Below are 16,164 nucleotides of genomic sequence, written 5' to 3'. Positions count from 1 at the left end.
TATCTCTCTATGTTTGTATCTCTCTCACAGAACGCCACGTAGGTGGTGTACGTATACAAGAAGAGAATAGGTGCACCATGCACGTACTCACGCTTCGTGCCCAGCCACACCCGCGCGGGTACACGGTGGAGCTCATTTCTGTACGTAATGGTAGCCCACGTGCTAATTTGAACGCGTGTAGCGGTTGTTTACCTACGGAGGTCGTGTACCACACGTGCACGAAACAAAGTTCGACTTGATGCGTTGGCGCGTTATTTTTAAAAAGTTATATCGCCCAATGGCACGTACACAGAATATAAAACGATTATTATGGAGAAAAAGGTAGTCCGCTCCACTATATACAATGGAGCCTCCCTGCCTGGTTTGTCTCTCCTCAGAGTATCTCACACAAGGCTGCGGTGGCCTCTCTCTCTCGGTGTACAAAAGTAGGGACACTCCTTTGTACCCCTTTACTTGTGCACGGGCAATCAGAGCCACGCGCCATGGCCACTCTTAGCAGGGCAAAGGAGGGAAGCCGAAGAGAAGCCAAAGCACAAGATGGCCAAGGCAACGCCAAGGCCAAGAACACCAAAGAGCAAGAGGGCGAGGTGGACTCCCCCGGCAAGGCCCTTGCCGGGGTGGCCTCCGCGGCCCCGGCAAGAGCCTTGCCGGGGCAACTTGCCCGATGCCAACAGAGTGAGCCACCCTTGAGCCCACAGGTTCCAACTCAACCAACTACATTGGAACCAGGGCTCGGGAGGCACCTCCGTGGTGGCATGCAGATCTTTGTCAAGATCATAAACATATGAGATCAGATGGGGACCAGAAGACGGCGACCCTCGGCGGGATCCTTGCCGAGGAGATCCACAAGACCCCCGGCAAGCTCCTTGACGGGGACGACTGCAACGCCACGGCAAGACCCTTGCCGGGCCCCCGGCAAGGCCCTTGCCAAGGGCGTCGGTGGGGCCACAGCCAGGCCCGCGTCGACCAAGACTTCACCACAGTCCCCAAGCAGCTGCTAGCACAACCAGCTGGGCAGGCACCTGCGTGGCGACGGGCGGCTTCTGAGCCAACTCAGCAAGCACCTGCGTGGTGGCATGCAGATCTTCGTGAAGAACCTACCACCGCACCACCTCAGCTGCCTGCCTGCCTACATGGCACTGCATGCATTGCTGACATGGGCGCGTGTCGAAGCAAGGCGAGGCGGCGACGGACGGGACGGGCTCCGTTCCCGTCCCCGATAAAGCGAGGGGACACCTAAGCGATGCATTAAATGCGTCTTGTCCTGTAACACAGGCGATAAGCTCACATCACTGTAGACCTTTCCACCTCATGTGTGCCACTGTGGCAGCCCCTTTCGCTATAAAAGGAGGCCCATGGCATACTGGAGAGGTGTCGGCGTTCTGGGAACGGGGGTCCCCAGACTTGCCTGCCCGCGGCCCACAGCATGGCTAAGCTAGCAGGCCGTACGGCCCATCTTCATCAACAAGGCTTCCAAGACCCTCCCGAGGGTCTAGGCCTCGCGAGGCGGACGACCCAAGACCTCCTCTGGAGTGGCCTAGCCAGGAAGGCTCACGAGGAGCGGAGATATCAAGACGAGGCAAAATCTCATGAGGCTCTCGTGACGTGAGCCGTGATGCACGGCACCACGCGGGCGCTAGCGCGCGCAGCGTCCTTATTTCCTCTTTGGTGCTAAGGAGGCCAGCGCAGGCGAGGAGTACCGAGGCATCAGGAAAAGGTTGCTATATTGGTGCAATGAGACCAAGACCAGGAGGACGGCAAGACGAAGGTCATTGTGGAGCCCAAGACGGCGTCACTACAGAGCTTTTCGCAGGCGCAGACCACTTTTGTCAGGATAGCTTGTACTAGCTATCCCCCTTCAAATTTGCCCGCCGTTGTTGGCTCCCTTCCCGCTCGATATTTGGGAAGAGGACCAGGGCCTATATAAGTAGAGCTAGCCACCACAGTAGGGGCATCGGGCAATTCACCAGCTCTCACCAACACAAGTTAGCTAGGCACAAGAACACCTCAACCTCAGGAGGCTGTTCTTCCCTTGTACTGTTCATCATCGGCCCAAGAGGTAATCCACCACCACCACGCTGGAGTAGGGTATTACACCACAATGGTGGCCCGAACCAGTATAAACCTCGTGTCCTTCTGTGTTGCGAGTTTGTCGAGTTCGTCCGCGAGATCTTAGAGAGCTAGGGCGTATATCGGTAGGAGGGAAAGACTTCGCGCGCACCCCTGTGTTCGAACCTTAAGGGTTTGCCGGAACCCCACATCCGACATTTGGCGCGCCAGGTAGGGGTGTGCCATATCTTCCCTTCCATCAGTTCGTCGCTCCATCGCTCCGTCGTCACCATGGCGGACGCTCGCCGTGCTCGGGCTGAGCGTCGGGCTGCCCTCACCGCCCGCATCGCTTACACGGCTCACGTTGGCGGGCCACCTCGTCGCTCTTCGTCTCCCGCCACCAACGCTGCCACCGGCTGGGCGGGGAACGAGCAGCAGGTGTCCTCGTTGCATCCTTCGGTGCGGCAGGACGGCCGCACCGCCACTCCATCGGTGACCCCTGCCGGTTCTTCGTCTCACGCGCGCCGTGCTCCCTGGAGGCGCGGGTCGCGCCCCTCGCGGCGAACGAGCTCCTGCGCTATCACCCTGTCGACGGCCTCTACGAGGAGTGGCTCGACCGCGTCGCGGAGCACATTCGCGCCGCAGGGGGCTCTCCGGTGCCGTCCCTCTCTCTACCTCCCCCTCAGCCAGCCGCAGGCAGCGGGGCTCATGGCGTGCCTCCGCCACCTCAGCCCCAAGACGGCGCCTTGGCACCAAGGCACGCGGCTCCGCGGCGCGATCCTCCGCTCCCGGCGCCCGCGCGCGAAGAGAGAAGCTGCCAAGAAATCCCGCGGCCGCGAGAAGCTGCACCTGCGCTCCCCGCGCCACCTCGTCAAGACCGCGCGCCGCCTGCAGCGGCGCAGCGCGGACCTCATCAAGACCAAGCTCCACCTCCGAAGCGGGCCCTGGCAACCACGGCCGGCTGCCGCGCCTTCACCCCCAAGCTGTGTAGCATCGCCTGGCCAGGCAAGTTCAAGCCGGACCTCCTCCTCTCTACGATGGCACTGCCGACCCCGCGGAGTTCCTGCAGCTCTATGAGCTGAGCATCGAGGTGGCCAACGGCGACGAAAAAGTCATGGCGAACTGGTTTCCCATGGCTCTCAAGGATGGAGCCCGCTCCTGGCTCCTGAACCTGCAGCACGGCTCGATCTCCTCCTGGAACGAGATGCGCGACTGCTTCGTCGCCAACTTCCAGGGCACTCGCGACCGCCCGCCGGCCGCGGGTGATCTACGCCGCATCAAGCAGCAGCCAGGAGAGACCCTCCAGAAGTACATCCAGCGCTTCAACAACACCCGCCTCAAGATCCCCAAGGTCACAAACGAGGCCATCATCTCCGCGTTCTCTGACGGCGTCCGCAACGTCAAGATGAAGGAAGAGCTCGCCATCCACGAGAAGCTCTGCACCTCTCAGGAGCTGTTCAACCTGGCGACCAAGTGCGCAAGAGCTGAGGAGGGGCGCCTCTCTCTCCTTGAGCTGCCAGCCGTGGGCGCGGAGGAGAAGAAGGCCAAGGCCAAGGACGTGAAGCGCAAGGAGGCGGTGGTGCTCGCAGCGGAGCCCGACACCAAGCGGGGCAGAGATCAGCCTGAGTCATCCAAGAACAGCTGGCCGTTCTGCGCCTTCTATAACCTAAACACCCACAACACCAGCGACTGCCAAGAGCTCAGAGCCATACGGGAAGGACGCTACGGTCGACGCCTCGAGCGTAACGACCCTGGCTGCGGCCGCGGAGGAGGACGTGGAGGCGGACGCTGGGACGACCGTGGCCCGCGCCAAGAGTGGCGCGACCCGGCCTCGTGAGGACTGCTGGCAGGACCAACCTCGCGAGGGCGCCTGGAGGGACCCGCCTCGTGAGGATCGCCCCCAGGGCAACACCGGCCTTCCCCCGCTGCCGCCACCAAGAAGGAACGACGACCACCACCAGGACGAGGGGGCTGGGGGCTTCCAGGAGCCGCGTGCGATCGCCTGCATCTTGGGCGGCGCCCAGGCCCCAGCCAGTCAACGCATCTTCAAACAGTTCGCTCGCGAGGTGAATGCGGTGCTCCCCAAGCTCGAAGCCACGCGCCCGCTCAGGTGGTCCCAGTGTGCCATCACTTTCAACTCGGCAGATCAGCTCAAGTGCGCAGCCACCGCTGGCGCCCTCCCAATGTTGTGTTCCCCAGTCATCAGCAATGTGCAGGTCACCAAGACCCTCATCGTCGGCGGAGCAGGGCTCAACGTCCTGTCCATCGACACGTTCGACAACCTCCGAGTGCCATATGAATAGCTCCAGCCCACCAAACCTTTTCTCCGGAGTAACCGATGGTTCCACCACACCGATAGGGCAGGTCCGCCTGCCTGTCACCTTCGGGGAGCGCAAGAACTACCGCACCGAGCTCATCAACTTTGACGTCGCGCACATTTGCCTGTCGTACAATGCCATCATCGGGTATCCGGCCCTGGCCAAGTTCATGGCACTCACTCATCACGGCTACAACGTTCTCAAGATGCTAGGAAGCGGAGGAATCATCACGGTCCCATGTGAAGAGAGAGATGCGGTGTGCTCCCTTGAGCGCGCCTTCCAAGCTGCAGCAGTCGATGACCCCGACAGTAGAAATGAAGGCCCTCCGAAGACCATCCCTAAGAAGAAGCAGCCGCGCCGTGCAGGACCTCAGGAGGATGGCGTCGTGGCAGGAGCCTCGTCAGGATCAGCGCCCGCTCCAGGGGCGCCTCCCTCTATCGCATAGGAAGGCGCGCCCGGCGCCCTCCTCGGGCAGGGCTCGGGGGCTCTCTTTTGGAGGGCCTCAGACCTTGCCAACCTCACGAGGGAGGCGCTTGGGAACCACTTGGAAGCGTGCTTCACGGCATGCGACCCCCAGGAGAGTACAGGCCAAGGAGTGCCTACCACTTAGGAGTTCGTCACCAAGACCACTCAGGAACTGCAAGAAGCAAGAGCCATGCGCGGCGGCGGCCGCTCACGAGGCGCAGCTCCCCATCCAAGCGAGGATGCTGAGCTGCGCGTCTGCATCAACGTTCCCGGACTCAACAGGGCCGCATCTCAGGAGCGCTTCTGGCCATCGCGTGTGGTCCGCTGCGAGGGCCCTCCACACAGCTACGTTCGCATGCCCTTCAGCTTGCCGAGCGTGGCGTCAGCCCATCAACGCGAGCTGCGGCATATCCTGGCGGCTTAGGAGGCCAGGTTCCACGCCGTCCTGGAGGAGATGGAGACGGTCTTCAGGGAACCTCCCGAGCCCTCAGAGCCTCCCGAGGCTCGGGGCTCTAGTGGCTCATGAGGAATCATTTCTTCAACGCATGCCTTCAGCTGCACCAACTCTACCTCGTCTACAGAACCAGGTGACATCTTCCAAGCTCGTTTAAGCTGGGAGCGCCCCTCGGGCTACATTATTCCCAAGCCACATGGGTCCGTCCCTGTGGCATGTATCCCTTTTGCTTATGTTTTTAGCTTACCTTGCTAGGGGCGCCCCTCGGGCTGCATCATCCCCAAGCCGCTCGGGCCGGACCTAGTGGCATGTATCTCTCTGCATTTATCCAAGTTGATTTGCTCTCCATGCTTAACCTCCCAACTGCTATCACCTGCACAATCATCGCCTCCCCCGGGGCCTCCAGACAAGCACGGCGCTGGTGCATGGGTCCGTCCCAGCCACTCCGACAAATCTGAGCAGTCGAGCTCCGGCTCGCGGCACGCCCCGCGCACGTCACCTCACCAGGCCCTCAGTGCCTTCACCTCATCCAAAGCAACCAGTGGCAGGCTGACAGCTGTAATGGCAAACCACGTTTCTCCTTGTGCCAGTTCGCAGGGATCCCGTGAGAAGGATAGCAGGCAGCACCGTGAGTCTCCTTTTCTCTCGTGCAATTCGCTTGCACGTTAAAAGGGGGGCTCCTGAGCATCACGACTCAGGAGCTCTTACTAGCTCTCCAGCCCTCACCCCTTGGCCTTGACCACGGCATCGCGACCTGGCATACCAGCGGCGGCTGAGCTCGTCGAGGGCCGGGACCTGAGGACGTAGAGCACTAAGGAAAGCATGAGGTGAGGGAAACTCGTATGGGCCAGTCTAGCTATGCCGCACAAGCAGGCGCGCAGCTCTAGCGCACCATCAGGAGTCACCACGAAATCAACAAGATAAGTCCTGCACTCGGATTGGCTAAATGTTTGGGCCTAATGGACACTCACGCCTTGCCGCAACCCCATTGCGGCCATGTCAACTCCCTTTCTCCCCTTACCATGGCTGCTTGAGCGCTAAGGGGGACCTCCTGAGCATCGCGCCTTAGGGGCTCTTACTGGACCTCGGGCCGCACACCTCCTGGCCTTGACCACGGCACGCGACCTGGCATACCAGCGACGGCTGTAGCCTGCCTGGCGATCGGGACATGTCAGCGTAGAGCAACAAGCTATCGCGAGGAAAGAAAGGGGGGACCGAGCCTTAACGGGATATGCGCTCACCAAATTTTCATAACAGCCCCCACGCGGTGATTCATGGTTCTTCGCAGGAAACAAAAGCTGATACTAAGGAGAATCCTATCTACATCCTTCCATGGCGGACGCCATCATCAACAGTGGGCTACGGGAGGCCGATGCCAACCCCATCCAGATCAGCGGCGGCGGCGGCCGGACGCCGCAGCTCTGCTCCGGGCGCGGCGCGAGCTCGGGGGCACGTTGCTGTCGTCACTCGTTTCCGGAGTCTCGTAAAGCTCTAGAGAGCTGCTGGACTCCCAAGGGCTACTGCCGCTGGAGTAGCCTCGAGCGGGGCGCACGTCGGCCTGACACTCCTCTCCGGGGCAGCACTCCAGGCGGCGGCCCTCGGCGTCGAAGACCTTGAAGAAGAGCGTGGAAGCGCCGTCGTACTCGAAGTGGATCGCGAGGGTGCCCCTCGCACGGCAGACTCGCGCGATCTCCCCCCAGCGGTGGGTCATGAAGATCTTGCCAGCGGGAACCGCTTCGACCTCCGCCCCGGTCGCCGGAGCGCTGCAGTCGGCGTGCTGCAGCCAGAGCTCGAGAGGCCCCCTCGGCGGCATCACGTCGGAGAAGAACGGCGGGAAGCGGATCCAGGAGCTTGGAGGCATCGGCGCCCACAGCACCAACTCGCGCGAGGAGTCCGCGGCGTGGGTCCCAGGGGCGACGGCACGAGCCGCCATGGCGCGGCGACCCCGACCATGGCGCGGGCGGCTCTTCTCGTCACTCCCTTCTCCTGAGCCCCCGGCTCGGGCGTACAAGGGAAGCGGGTACCCCGGAGGAGGCCGCTCGCACCAAGGCCTCGCCACCACTTGCATCGCTGCTTCATCACGGCGATGGATCGACCTTTTCTTCGGCGGAAGCGGCCCTGGATCATCACGGGGAGCTTTCCCTTTCTCTTCAGTAGAAAACCTTCTGATGGGCGCCATTGTTGTCAGCAGTGGAGCGAGGAGGAAGGAGCAAGCAAGCAAGGAAGAGATGGGCAACGGGGGCTCCGCCCCAATCCCCTTTTATAGCAAGGGAAGGCCAACCGGCATCTCCCATGATCGCAGGTAATGATGGTTTTCCTTGCATGTCGCAGGGACTTGTCAAGTCGTGCAGTTGCCGAGGCAGCGTGGGGAAGCGGAGATGCCCACGTCCAATCAACCGCCACGCGTCAACCGAGGCCGCAGGCTTTTGGGGCCCGCGGTGCTCCGAACTTGACCCTTGGGTTCGCCGCGAAGCCAAGCCCGAGCGCACCTTGGGCCCGGGGGCTACTGTCGGCGTTCTGGAAACAGGGGTCCCCAAACTTGCCTGCCTGCGGCCCACAGTGTGGCTAAGCTAGCAGGCCGTACGGCCCATCTTCATCAACAAGGCTTCCAAGACCCTCGCGAGGGTCCAAGCCTCGCGAGGCGGACGACCCAAGACCTCCTCTGGAGTGGCCTAGCCAGGTAGGCTCACGAGGAGCAGAGATATCAAGGCAGGGCAAAACCTCACGAGGCTCTCGTGACGTGAGCCGTGACGCACGGCACCAGGCGGGCGCCAGCGCGCGCAGCGTCCTTATTTCCTCTTGGTGCTAAGGAGGCCAGCGTAGGCGAGGAGTACCGAGGCATCAGGCAAAGGTTGCTATATTGGTGCAACGAGACCAAGACCAGGAGGATGGCAAGACGGAGGTCATTGTGGAGCCCAAGACGGCGTCACTACAGAGCTTTTCACAGGCGAAGACCACTTTTGTCAGGATAGCTTGTACTAGCTGTCCCCCTTCAAATTTGCCCGCCGTTGTTGGCTCCCTTCCCGCTCGATATTTGGGAAGAGGACCAGGGCCTATATAAGTAGAGCTAGCCACCACAGTAGGGGCATCGGGCAATTCACCAGCTCTCACCCACACAAGTTAGCTAGGCACAAGAACACCTCAACCTCAGGAGGCTGTTCTTCCCTTGTACTGTTCATCATCGGCCCAAGAGGCAATCCACCACCACCACACTGGAGTAGGGTATTACACCACAACGGTGGCCCGAACCAGTATAAACCTCGTGTCCTTCTGTGTTGCGAGTTCGTCTAGTTCGTCCACGAGATCTTAGGGAGCTAGGGCGTAGATCGGTAGGAGGGAATGACTTCGCGCGCACCCCTATGTTCGAACTTTAAGGGTTTGCCGGAACCCCACATCCGACAAGAGGGATTCGGCTCTTTTGAACTACGCAGCCACCATAGCTAGTTCGACAGCTCAAGAACTCTCTCAAATACACACCAAAGCAGGACTAGGGTATTACGCATCCTCGCGGCCTGAACCTGGGTAAACGATCCTTTTGTTGACTGTTAATCCTGCTCTTCTCACAACCCCGCGCCCCGGCAACCGTAGTAGGGATTCTCGTGATCCCATAGGTGTCGTTTTCCACCAACACTCTCTCACCGTTGGTCACTGATCCGGCCGCATCCCGTCCGCCGGCGGAATGGGAGGACGTGCATCGTTTCTCCGTTCGACGGCGCCGAGGCAGCACGTCCCGATCTGCGGTACACGTTGTTCCCTCTGACAAAGCTCCGACGTGGTAGGGCCTACGCCACCTGCTCGCTGCCGCAGTATGGGCAAATTCCCCCGCCACCGCTCACCTAGTTACATCTCGACGACCTCCAGGTATCCCCTCCGGCCTTGCTCCACTGCCCATCTTCCCACGTCGCTGCGTGTGGATCTTCCATAGTTCTTTGCACAAAACGTAGCTCGTCCGGCGTACTTTCCATATTGCAATCTCGTCCTCACACCGTTTTAGAAAAACACAACCATGTTGTTATCTTCCCTTAGGACAAGGAATATGCTTCTTTTTTGTCGTCGCAACTGTCATCAACAATATTTGTCTTTTTATAAATTTCAAATGGGCATATTTTAGAGAGTAGATTCACTCATTTTGCTTCGTATGTGTACTCCCTCCGTTCCTAAATATTTGTCTTTCTAGAGATTTCAACAAGTGACTACATACGGAGCAAAATGAGTGAATCTACACTCTAAAATATGTCTATATACATCCGTATGTAGTAGTTCATTTGAATCTATAAAAAGACAAATATTTGAGTAGTCACTCGTTGAAATCTCTAGAAAGACAAATACTCCGGAGTATATTTAAGAACCGAGGGGGTAGTGCACAGCCGCATGGGAGACTCAGATCGGTCGTTGCGCCGCATTAATAGTGAGTAATGATCAGTCAAATCATAAGCCCCACCTTTCCCACTGTAAGTTGCTCGGAAGAAGCAACCATCAATACGCTCTTCTTTGAATCCGCTCATACTACTCCATCCGTCACTGTTTATAGAGCGCGCTTCATAAAAATAGAAAATCTCTAGGACCAAGGTGACTAGCGATCGGCCTAAAAAATAGCATTGGTAGTTATAGCACGGCGTCTATTACTAGAGGAAATAATGCGTACACACATGCATGCAGTGCTTCCACCCTGGGTACACACATGCATGCACTTACTCCACTCCGTAGTACTACATCGAGAGAAATTGCGGTTACCACGCCCTAATTAATTGAGCATTAAACCAAACACGTCTAAAGTCTCTCTGGTGGTGGAAATGCATTGAGAGAAATGCATCATAATGAAGCGCACCCTGTAAACTATGACGGAGGGAGGAGTAGTATGAAGGTGCAAAACCAAGTACGCGTATGGCCAGTCGGTCAATGCATCTCCTCTTGGCATATCACTGACATGTGGGACCGGAGTGTGAGCAAATCGATCTCAATTGACGGCAAAATGGCCAACCCGCCGTTCCTTGAGAGAGATGAGGAGCGAGAACACACAGACGGGCTCGCACGGAGGCCAAGATATATTCGAGCATGGTTGATCGATATCGTCATTACATGTTGGGCTGCCGTTTTCCGTCCTTCTCCGGAATAAATGTGTACTTTATCAGAGATTAAGAAAAATAAGAGTACAGAGGCTGCACTATGCGGTTCTAGTAATAGTACTACTCGTACTACTAAACCTTGCGCTTGGCCCTTCGCCTCTTCGTGAAGTCGAGCAATGATGGTACTCCGCATGTTCGGTACTACAGTGTACGCCTCTAGCAATCTGACACCGAATGAACTGATGCATGTCCACCGCCTGGGCGAGGGTATGTTGCATTAGTCAAAAGGCGTAAGCGAGCTTCACCTTGTCCTGCAAGCTTCTCCTCGTTCTGCGAGTTGACGGGACACACCAACAAGTAGTGCTAGTCCAGACTCCCTCCTTTCCGGTTAATATGGCTTAATCTTTTTTGCGGGTAAATGAGAGAGCTTTATTCATATATAAGCATTCTTAGGACGATCAGCCAAAGACACTGGTCACTAGGAAGTGAGGTGCCCCGCAAAAAAAGAAGTAGGAAGCGAGGTGTTTCATCAAGCCAGCTCTCGGCCACATTCAAAGTGCAGCAAGCATGGTTCGCACAAAGATGCGCCGCAAGGTTTGCTGACCTGTTTACATGCTGAATAACAAAAAAAGAGGAAATATTACCGAGCGCTCCTATTTGTAACAGGATATGAGCCAGAATTAAGCGAGAATTGTGGCGAATGTTCCATGCAATCAACATCCATTATCACATGCGAGAACCCTCGAAGAGAACCAAATGTGTTGAAGATTGCTTTATCACATTTTAAAAATATAATAAGAGTGCAGATGCTCCTCCATCCGGTTCCTAGTACTACTATAGTACCTCTATAGACTATACTAGTAGTACTAGTACTAGTAAACTTTGCGCTTGGTTGTTCGCCTCTTCGGGAAGTGCAACAATAATAGTACTAGTATAGTGTATGCTTCTGGCAATCTGACACCGAATTAACTGTTGCACGTCCACCGCCTGAGCGAAGGACAGCTTGCATTAGTCAAAAGTTTCTCCTTGTCTTGCGAGCCACCGCGCGCAAGCTTCTCCTCGTTCGGCAACTTGACGGGACACAGCAAAGTAATGCTAGTCCATACTGCCTCCTCTTCGGTTAATATGGCTTAATTTCAAACGAGATAAATACACTGTCTGTCACGGTATATTTGTAAAAATACGGTCAATGGACTCCATAATACGCTCATTGCGCTCAATATATACATTTTCCAGTGTTTATACGGTCACTACCTCACCCTGGCTGAGTATGTGTGTACATGCACGTGTAGGTTGAGCACTTGAGCGTGACCGTGTGTGTTCCGTCGTGTGCTCGGACATGCATGCATTAGGGCGTCGCGCGCGTTTTTGCGTCCATGTGTACGTGTGACTGTTGCATACACGTAGGGGGAGTACGTGTAGGGGCCACTAAGGGAGCAGTCAAATCACACAGTAAGTTAGTCTGAAGAAGCAACCATCATTTCACTCTTCAATGACACGTACGCAATATAAAATGGTTGATATGGAGAGAAAAAGAAAACCACTATATATACACTAGCAGGAGCCTAAGCTACAAGCCTGCTTGCTTGGGTTGCTCTCTTCACAAGCATAGAACGACGGTGGCTCACCCGCAAAAAAAAGAACGACGGTGGCCACACCGCTGGTCACATATCCGGCCTGATCCCGCAGCTGGGGGAAGGGAACAATGTTCTGCGTAGACGCGGTTGACATCGGCGAGGGAGAAAATCAACAGTCGGTGCATCCCAATCGGGGGTCACCGCGGTATGGGCTGATGCCGCGTCCCAACCGCCCTTCTAGCTACAGCTCGACGTCCGTTTCGAAAATATTAGTGCATGTCAACAAAAATTGTACTAGTATCGCTGTTCCGTTTTGAAAAAAAAGCATATAAGCTGTTACTTCTTACCCAAAGGATCTTTATATCCAACAGACACAAAATATCCATTCGACTGTTCAAAATTACTTTCACTGCTGATCTGATGTCGAGGTAATTGCTGCATCGCCACCAAAACCCACCATCTCTTAAGCTGAAGTAGACCGTGCTAACCCCTATATTAGCATATTACTAAGATAAACAGAAGGCACTGTAGAATCATTTAGGACGTGAGCTTGTCAATCTGAATGTGGAGGGGCCAGCTTAGCCCCGGCCAGCAGCTTGGGCGGAACTGTGAAGAAGGTCAGCTCCTGCACGGCGACATCGCCGGGATCCCTGCTACTTGTCACCTCCATTTCCACCTTGACGGCGTAGGTCCTACTGTTGGGCTCCCCCGGCGGGCCGTTCGCCCACAGCTTGGCCACGTAGTGCAGCAGAGGGGACGCCCCCGCTCTGATGCAGACGACCGACACGGCGATAGGCGCGCCGATGTCGAGCACGTTGTCAACCAAGAAAAACGCGCGACCGTCCTCCTGCGCGAACAGCAAGAGCCGTGGCTCCGATAGTGGCACTTGTAGCTGGAGCGCCTTGCCATACTGGATCCTGTGCATGGGCATGGAATGCACGGTGCCAATGCGGTGGGAGAGCACTGGCGGCGGGCCTTCGTAGCCACAGACGGGCACGGGGCATTTGCAGGGCGCGAGCGGACACGTGCTCTGGTGATCGGCGAGCTTGTGGTAAGTGACGTAGAGCCCACAGCCTTCGTGTGGGAACTCCACCCTCACCGAGGAGAGGACGGCATCCACCGCCGTGTCCCGCACGTCAAAGCCACCACCACACTCGCACTTCTGGCACTGCCGCTGGTTCCCGGGGCGCTCGACGCGGCAGTCCGCGCAAGCCAGGTGCCCTCCCTTGCACTACACAAATTAATCGAACAACACATCAATCAAGAAACATGCACCTTGCTCGATCAGCCGAACGGACGAGGTGTATTTGAACCTGATACACTGGAGGATTCAAGGGGCGGAGGCACAAGGGGCAGTGGAGCAAGGTGAGGTCCATCGAGACCATAGAGAGCTCCATCGTCGGGTCCTGTTCCGTCTGCATGATCTCGCCCTCCTCGTGCACAACCATCTCTCGCTTTATTAGGGTCGGGGCATTACAAAGCTTTACCGTCACATATTCATACTACTTCAAGGTACATTAAATCAACACATGCAAGTATCAAAGGGAGAGTCACGGCATGCATGCATGCGTTGTAATTAATGCATCGGTAAACGCAAATTATTGAAATATATCGAGTGCATTGCTTTGATGTGTCGCGTCAACTCATACAAGACCGAGAAGTTTGATTACTACAATGCCCTCTCGCCTTAACCGCACCTGCCTTTGGCTGCATGACAGGTGGGCCACGGTCCTGTTGGGCCCACCTGTCATGGACGCAAAGGCAGGAGCAGTAAGTCAATGAAGCTGCGTCCCTCCCTCGCCCATAAGCGTGGTGGCTGGCCAGACTAGGAGAAGCTTTCGTTTGCTACATGCTCTCCCTCCTGTACACGATGGACATGCAGCAGTTTAATCGGTGTCAGATGGCACTTCCTCGAGGCAGATCCCTCACTTCCTCGAAGCTTCTTGTCCTCTCCCTCCCTCCCTCTCGCACCGCCCGTGAAGGCGCCTCGCCGTATCCGCGCTCCATCTAACCCTGCTATCCAAACACCTTTTTGGTTAGAGTTAGTTTAGGGTTAGAATCTAACTCTAACCTCTAACTGAGTTAGAGTATCCAAACAGGGCCATTGTTCGACTTCCCGAAGAGGCGAAGAGCCAAGCGTAGCCCGGACGCTTGTGTGGTAGTTTCATGTGTAGAGTAGTCTAGGATAGCATGTACCGTGCTTGTAAGCTTAAAATCATTGGGGTCGGCTCCATGCTATATTTTTTGGTTAAAATAATCTTCTGGCTCTACTTGTCATCCTGGTGATTCTAGTTTGCACGCTCATCTGGTCAAGACAGGAATATATATATTTTAAAATGTTAGAGGTTGCAGCAAATGGAGTATTGTACACTGCGGGTCTTTCAGCCAAGTTTAGAGGCAACCATGTGGGGCCAGTGCTATGATGTGTCGCGTCAACTCGTACAATGAGGAGAAGCTTGATTTTACTACCACACGCCTTCTCCCTCGCCCATGCGCGCGGTGGCTCACAGACGAGGACAGGCTTTTGCTTATCCCTCCCGCTCGCGATGGACGGACATGCAGGAGTGGATTCGATACTGTAGAAGCACTAGTAGTAACATCATTGTTCGTCTTCTCGAAGAGGCGAAGAGCCAAGTGCAACCCGAACGTGGCAGTTGCGAACCTTGGAGCACGCATATAGCCAGGCTCTTGCATGAGACAAAATTGCTATGTGAGCCCACTATTGTAGTACTACTTGCTACTATAGCCCTGTAAACCAGAAAGGAGTATTTGCCTTTCTAGAGATTCCAACAAGTGACTAGACTACACCGAGACGGAGTACATATGGAGCAAAATGAGTGAATCTACACCATAAATAAATACGTAGTTCTCTCGTTTTCCTCTCGGCCTTGGTCGCGGTGCACAATATTGAGTATACTAGTACTATCATCTTGAAATTTACGAATTCACCATAGGCACCTCGACGTCGATGGGAACATCTCCTGACACGCGATAGACGTGAGCGGCAGTCGCCTCCATAGGTGCTTGAATGCCAAGGAGGGAGAGGGTAGCGGTTCCCGAGACGTTGAACGGTCAATGATGCATCCTCAAATTACTCTACATGCAGAGGGAATTAATTGGAGAAGCAGAATAGAGCCAGCACGATGTGAATGCAACAGAGTTTGGATTCTCATATAAAGGCGCCCCACCACTCCAATCCATCTACTCCTTAGTCTCTGCGCAACACTGCTCACTCCAATCCAAGACCAAGTGACCAGGAGCCAGAAGCACCTATGGAGGCGATGGTCGCGAGCGGCAGTCAGCTGTGCCAAATCATCCAAGGCGCCGGCCTGCGGCCCCGCACCGTGCCACATTTCCAGACAGTGCTAGCGACCGCCGGCGTCGTAGCCCTCGCCGACATCGGCTTTGCCTCTCGCATGAACGACATGATGGTCAACTCCATCCACAAGTTCCCCGCCGTCAAGAAGCGTGTAGGACACCACGCTCATGCGCGAGGGAGGGACGCAGCTTCATTGACTTACTGCTCCTGCCTTTGCGTCTAGGACAAGTGGGCCCAACAGGTGGTTGGCCCACCTGTCATGCAGCCAAAGGTCGGTGCAGTTAAGGCACCGGAGCTCAGTCTGCGATGGAGAGGGCGTTGTAGTAATCAAACTTCTCGGTCTTGTATGAGTTGACGCGACACATCAAAGCACTGCACTCGATATAAGTCTTTTTACACATTTCAAATGGACTACTACATACGGATGTATGTAGACATATTTTGCTTCGTATGTAGTCACTTGTTGCAATCTCTAAAAAGACTTATATTTGGAAACGGAGGGAGTACAACGCATGCATGCATGCCGTGACTTCCCTTTTGATACTTGCATGTGTTGATTTGATGCACCTTGCCAAATTTTGACTATAAATTTAACTAACCAAATTTTCATGCATGTCACAAAAAATTACGGGGCTGTTTGGATTGTGACTATGTTTGTCTTATGTTGCCACATTATTTTTCCCACACTTGCCACACTTGCCTAACTTGAGTTGCTCAAATTTTTAGACACACTTTGGCTTGCCTAAGGGAATCTTGCCACACTTTTTGTGTCTATAACATGTGGGGTTCACTGCTAATAAAAAATTCTTGTATTAGGTGTGGCTAATAAAAAAGACTTATATATTTAGGAATGGAGGGAGTAGAAAATATAAATAATAATGCATGTTGGGGCAACCCACGTTTCCGATAATTTTAG

At 55.5% G+C, this 16,164-nt stretch overlaps 1 protein-coding gene across 1 annotated transcript; it reads right to left on the bottom strand.

Moving 5' to 3' along the window:
- Positions 1 to 12,482: 12,482 nt before the first annotated feature.
- On the bottom strand, positions 12,483 to 14,034 carry LOC123168120 (uncharacterized). Its single transcript, XM_044585987.1, has 6 exons — positions 14,001 to 14,034; positions 13,836 to 13,942; positions 13,627 to 13,686; positions 13,243 to 13,410; positions 12,841 to 13,160; positions 12,483 to 12,696 (listed from the first exon to the last, which is right to left on the bottom strand). Exons 1-6 carry the CDS (start codon positions 14,032 to 14,034, stop codon positions 12,483 to 12,485), a joined length of 903 nt encoding a protein of 300 aa, XP_044441922.1.
- Between the last annotated feature and the right edge of the window lie 2,130 nt (positions 14,035 to 16,164).

The sequence above is a fragment of the Triticum aestivum genome, chromosome 7D (genome assembly GCF_018294505.1).
Source record: "Triticum aestivum cultivar Chinese Spring chromosome 7D, IWGSC CS RefSeq v2.1, whole genome shotgun sequence".
NCBI classification, from domain to species: Eukaryota; Viridiplantae; Streptophyta; class Magnoliopsida; order Poales; family Poaceae; genus Triticum; species Triticum aestivum.
Note: the sequence above shows the minus strand (reverse complement) of the source record. Positions and strands in the feature narration are given on the sequence as shown.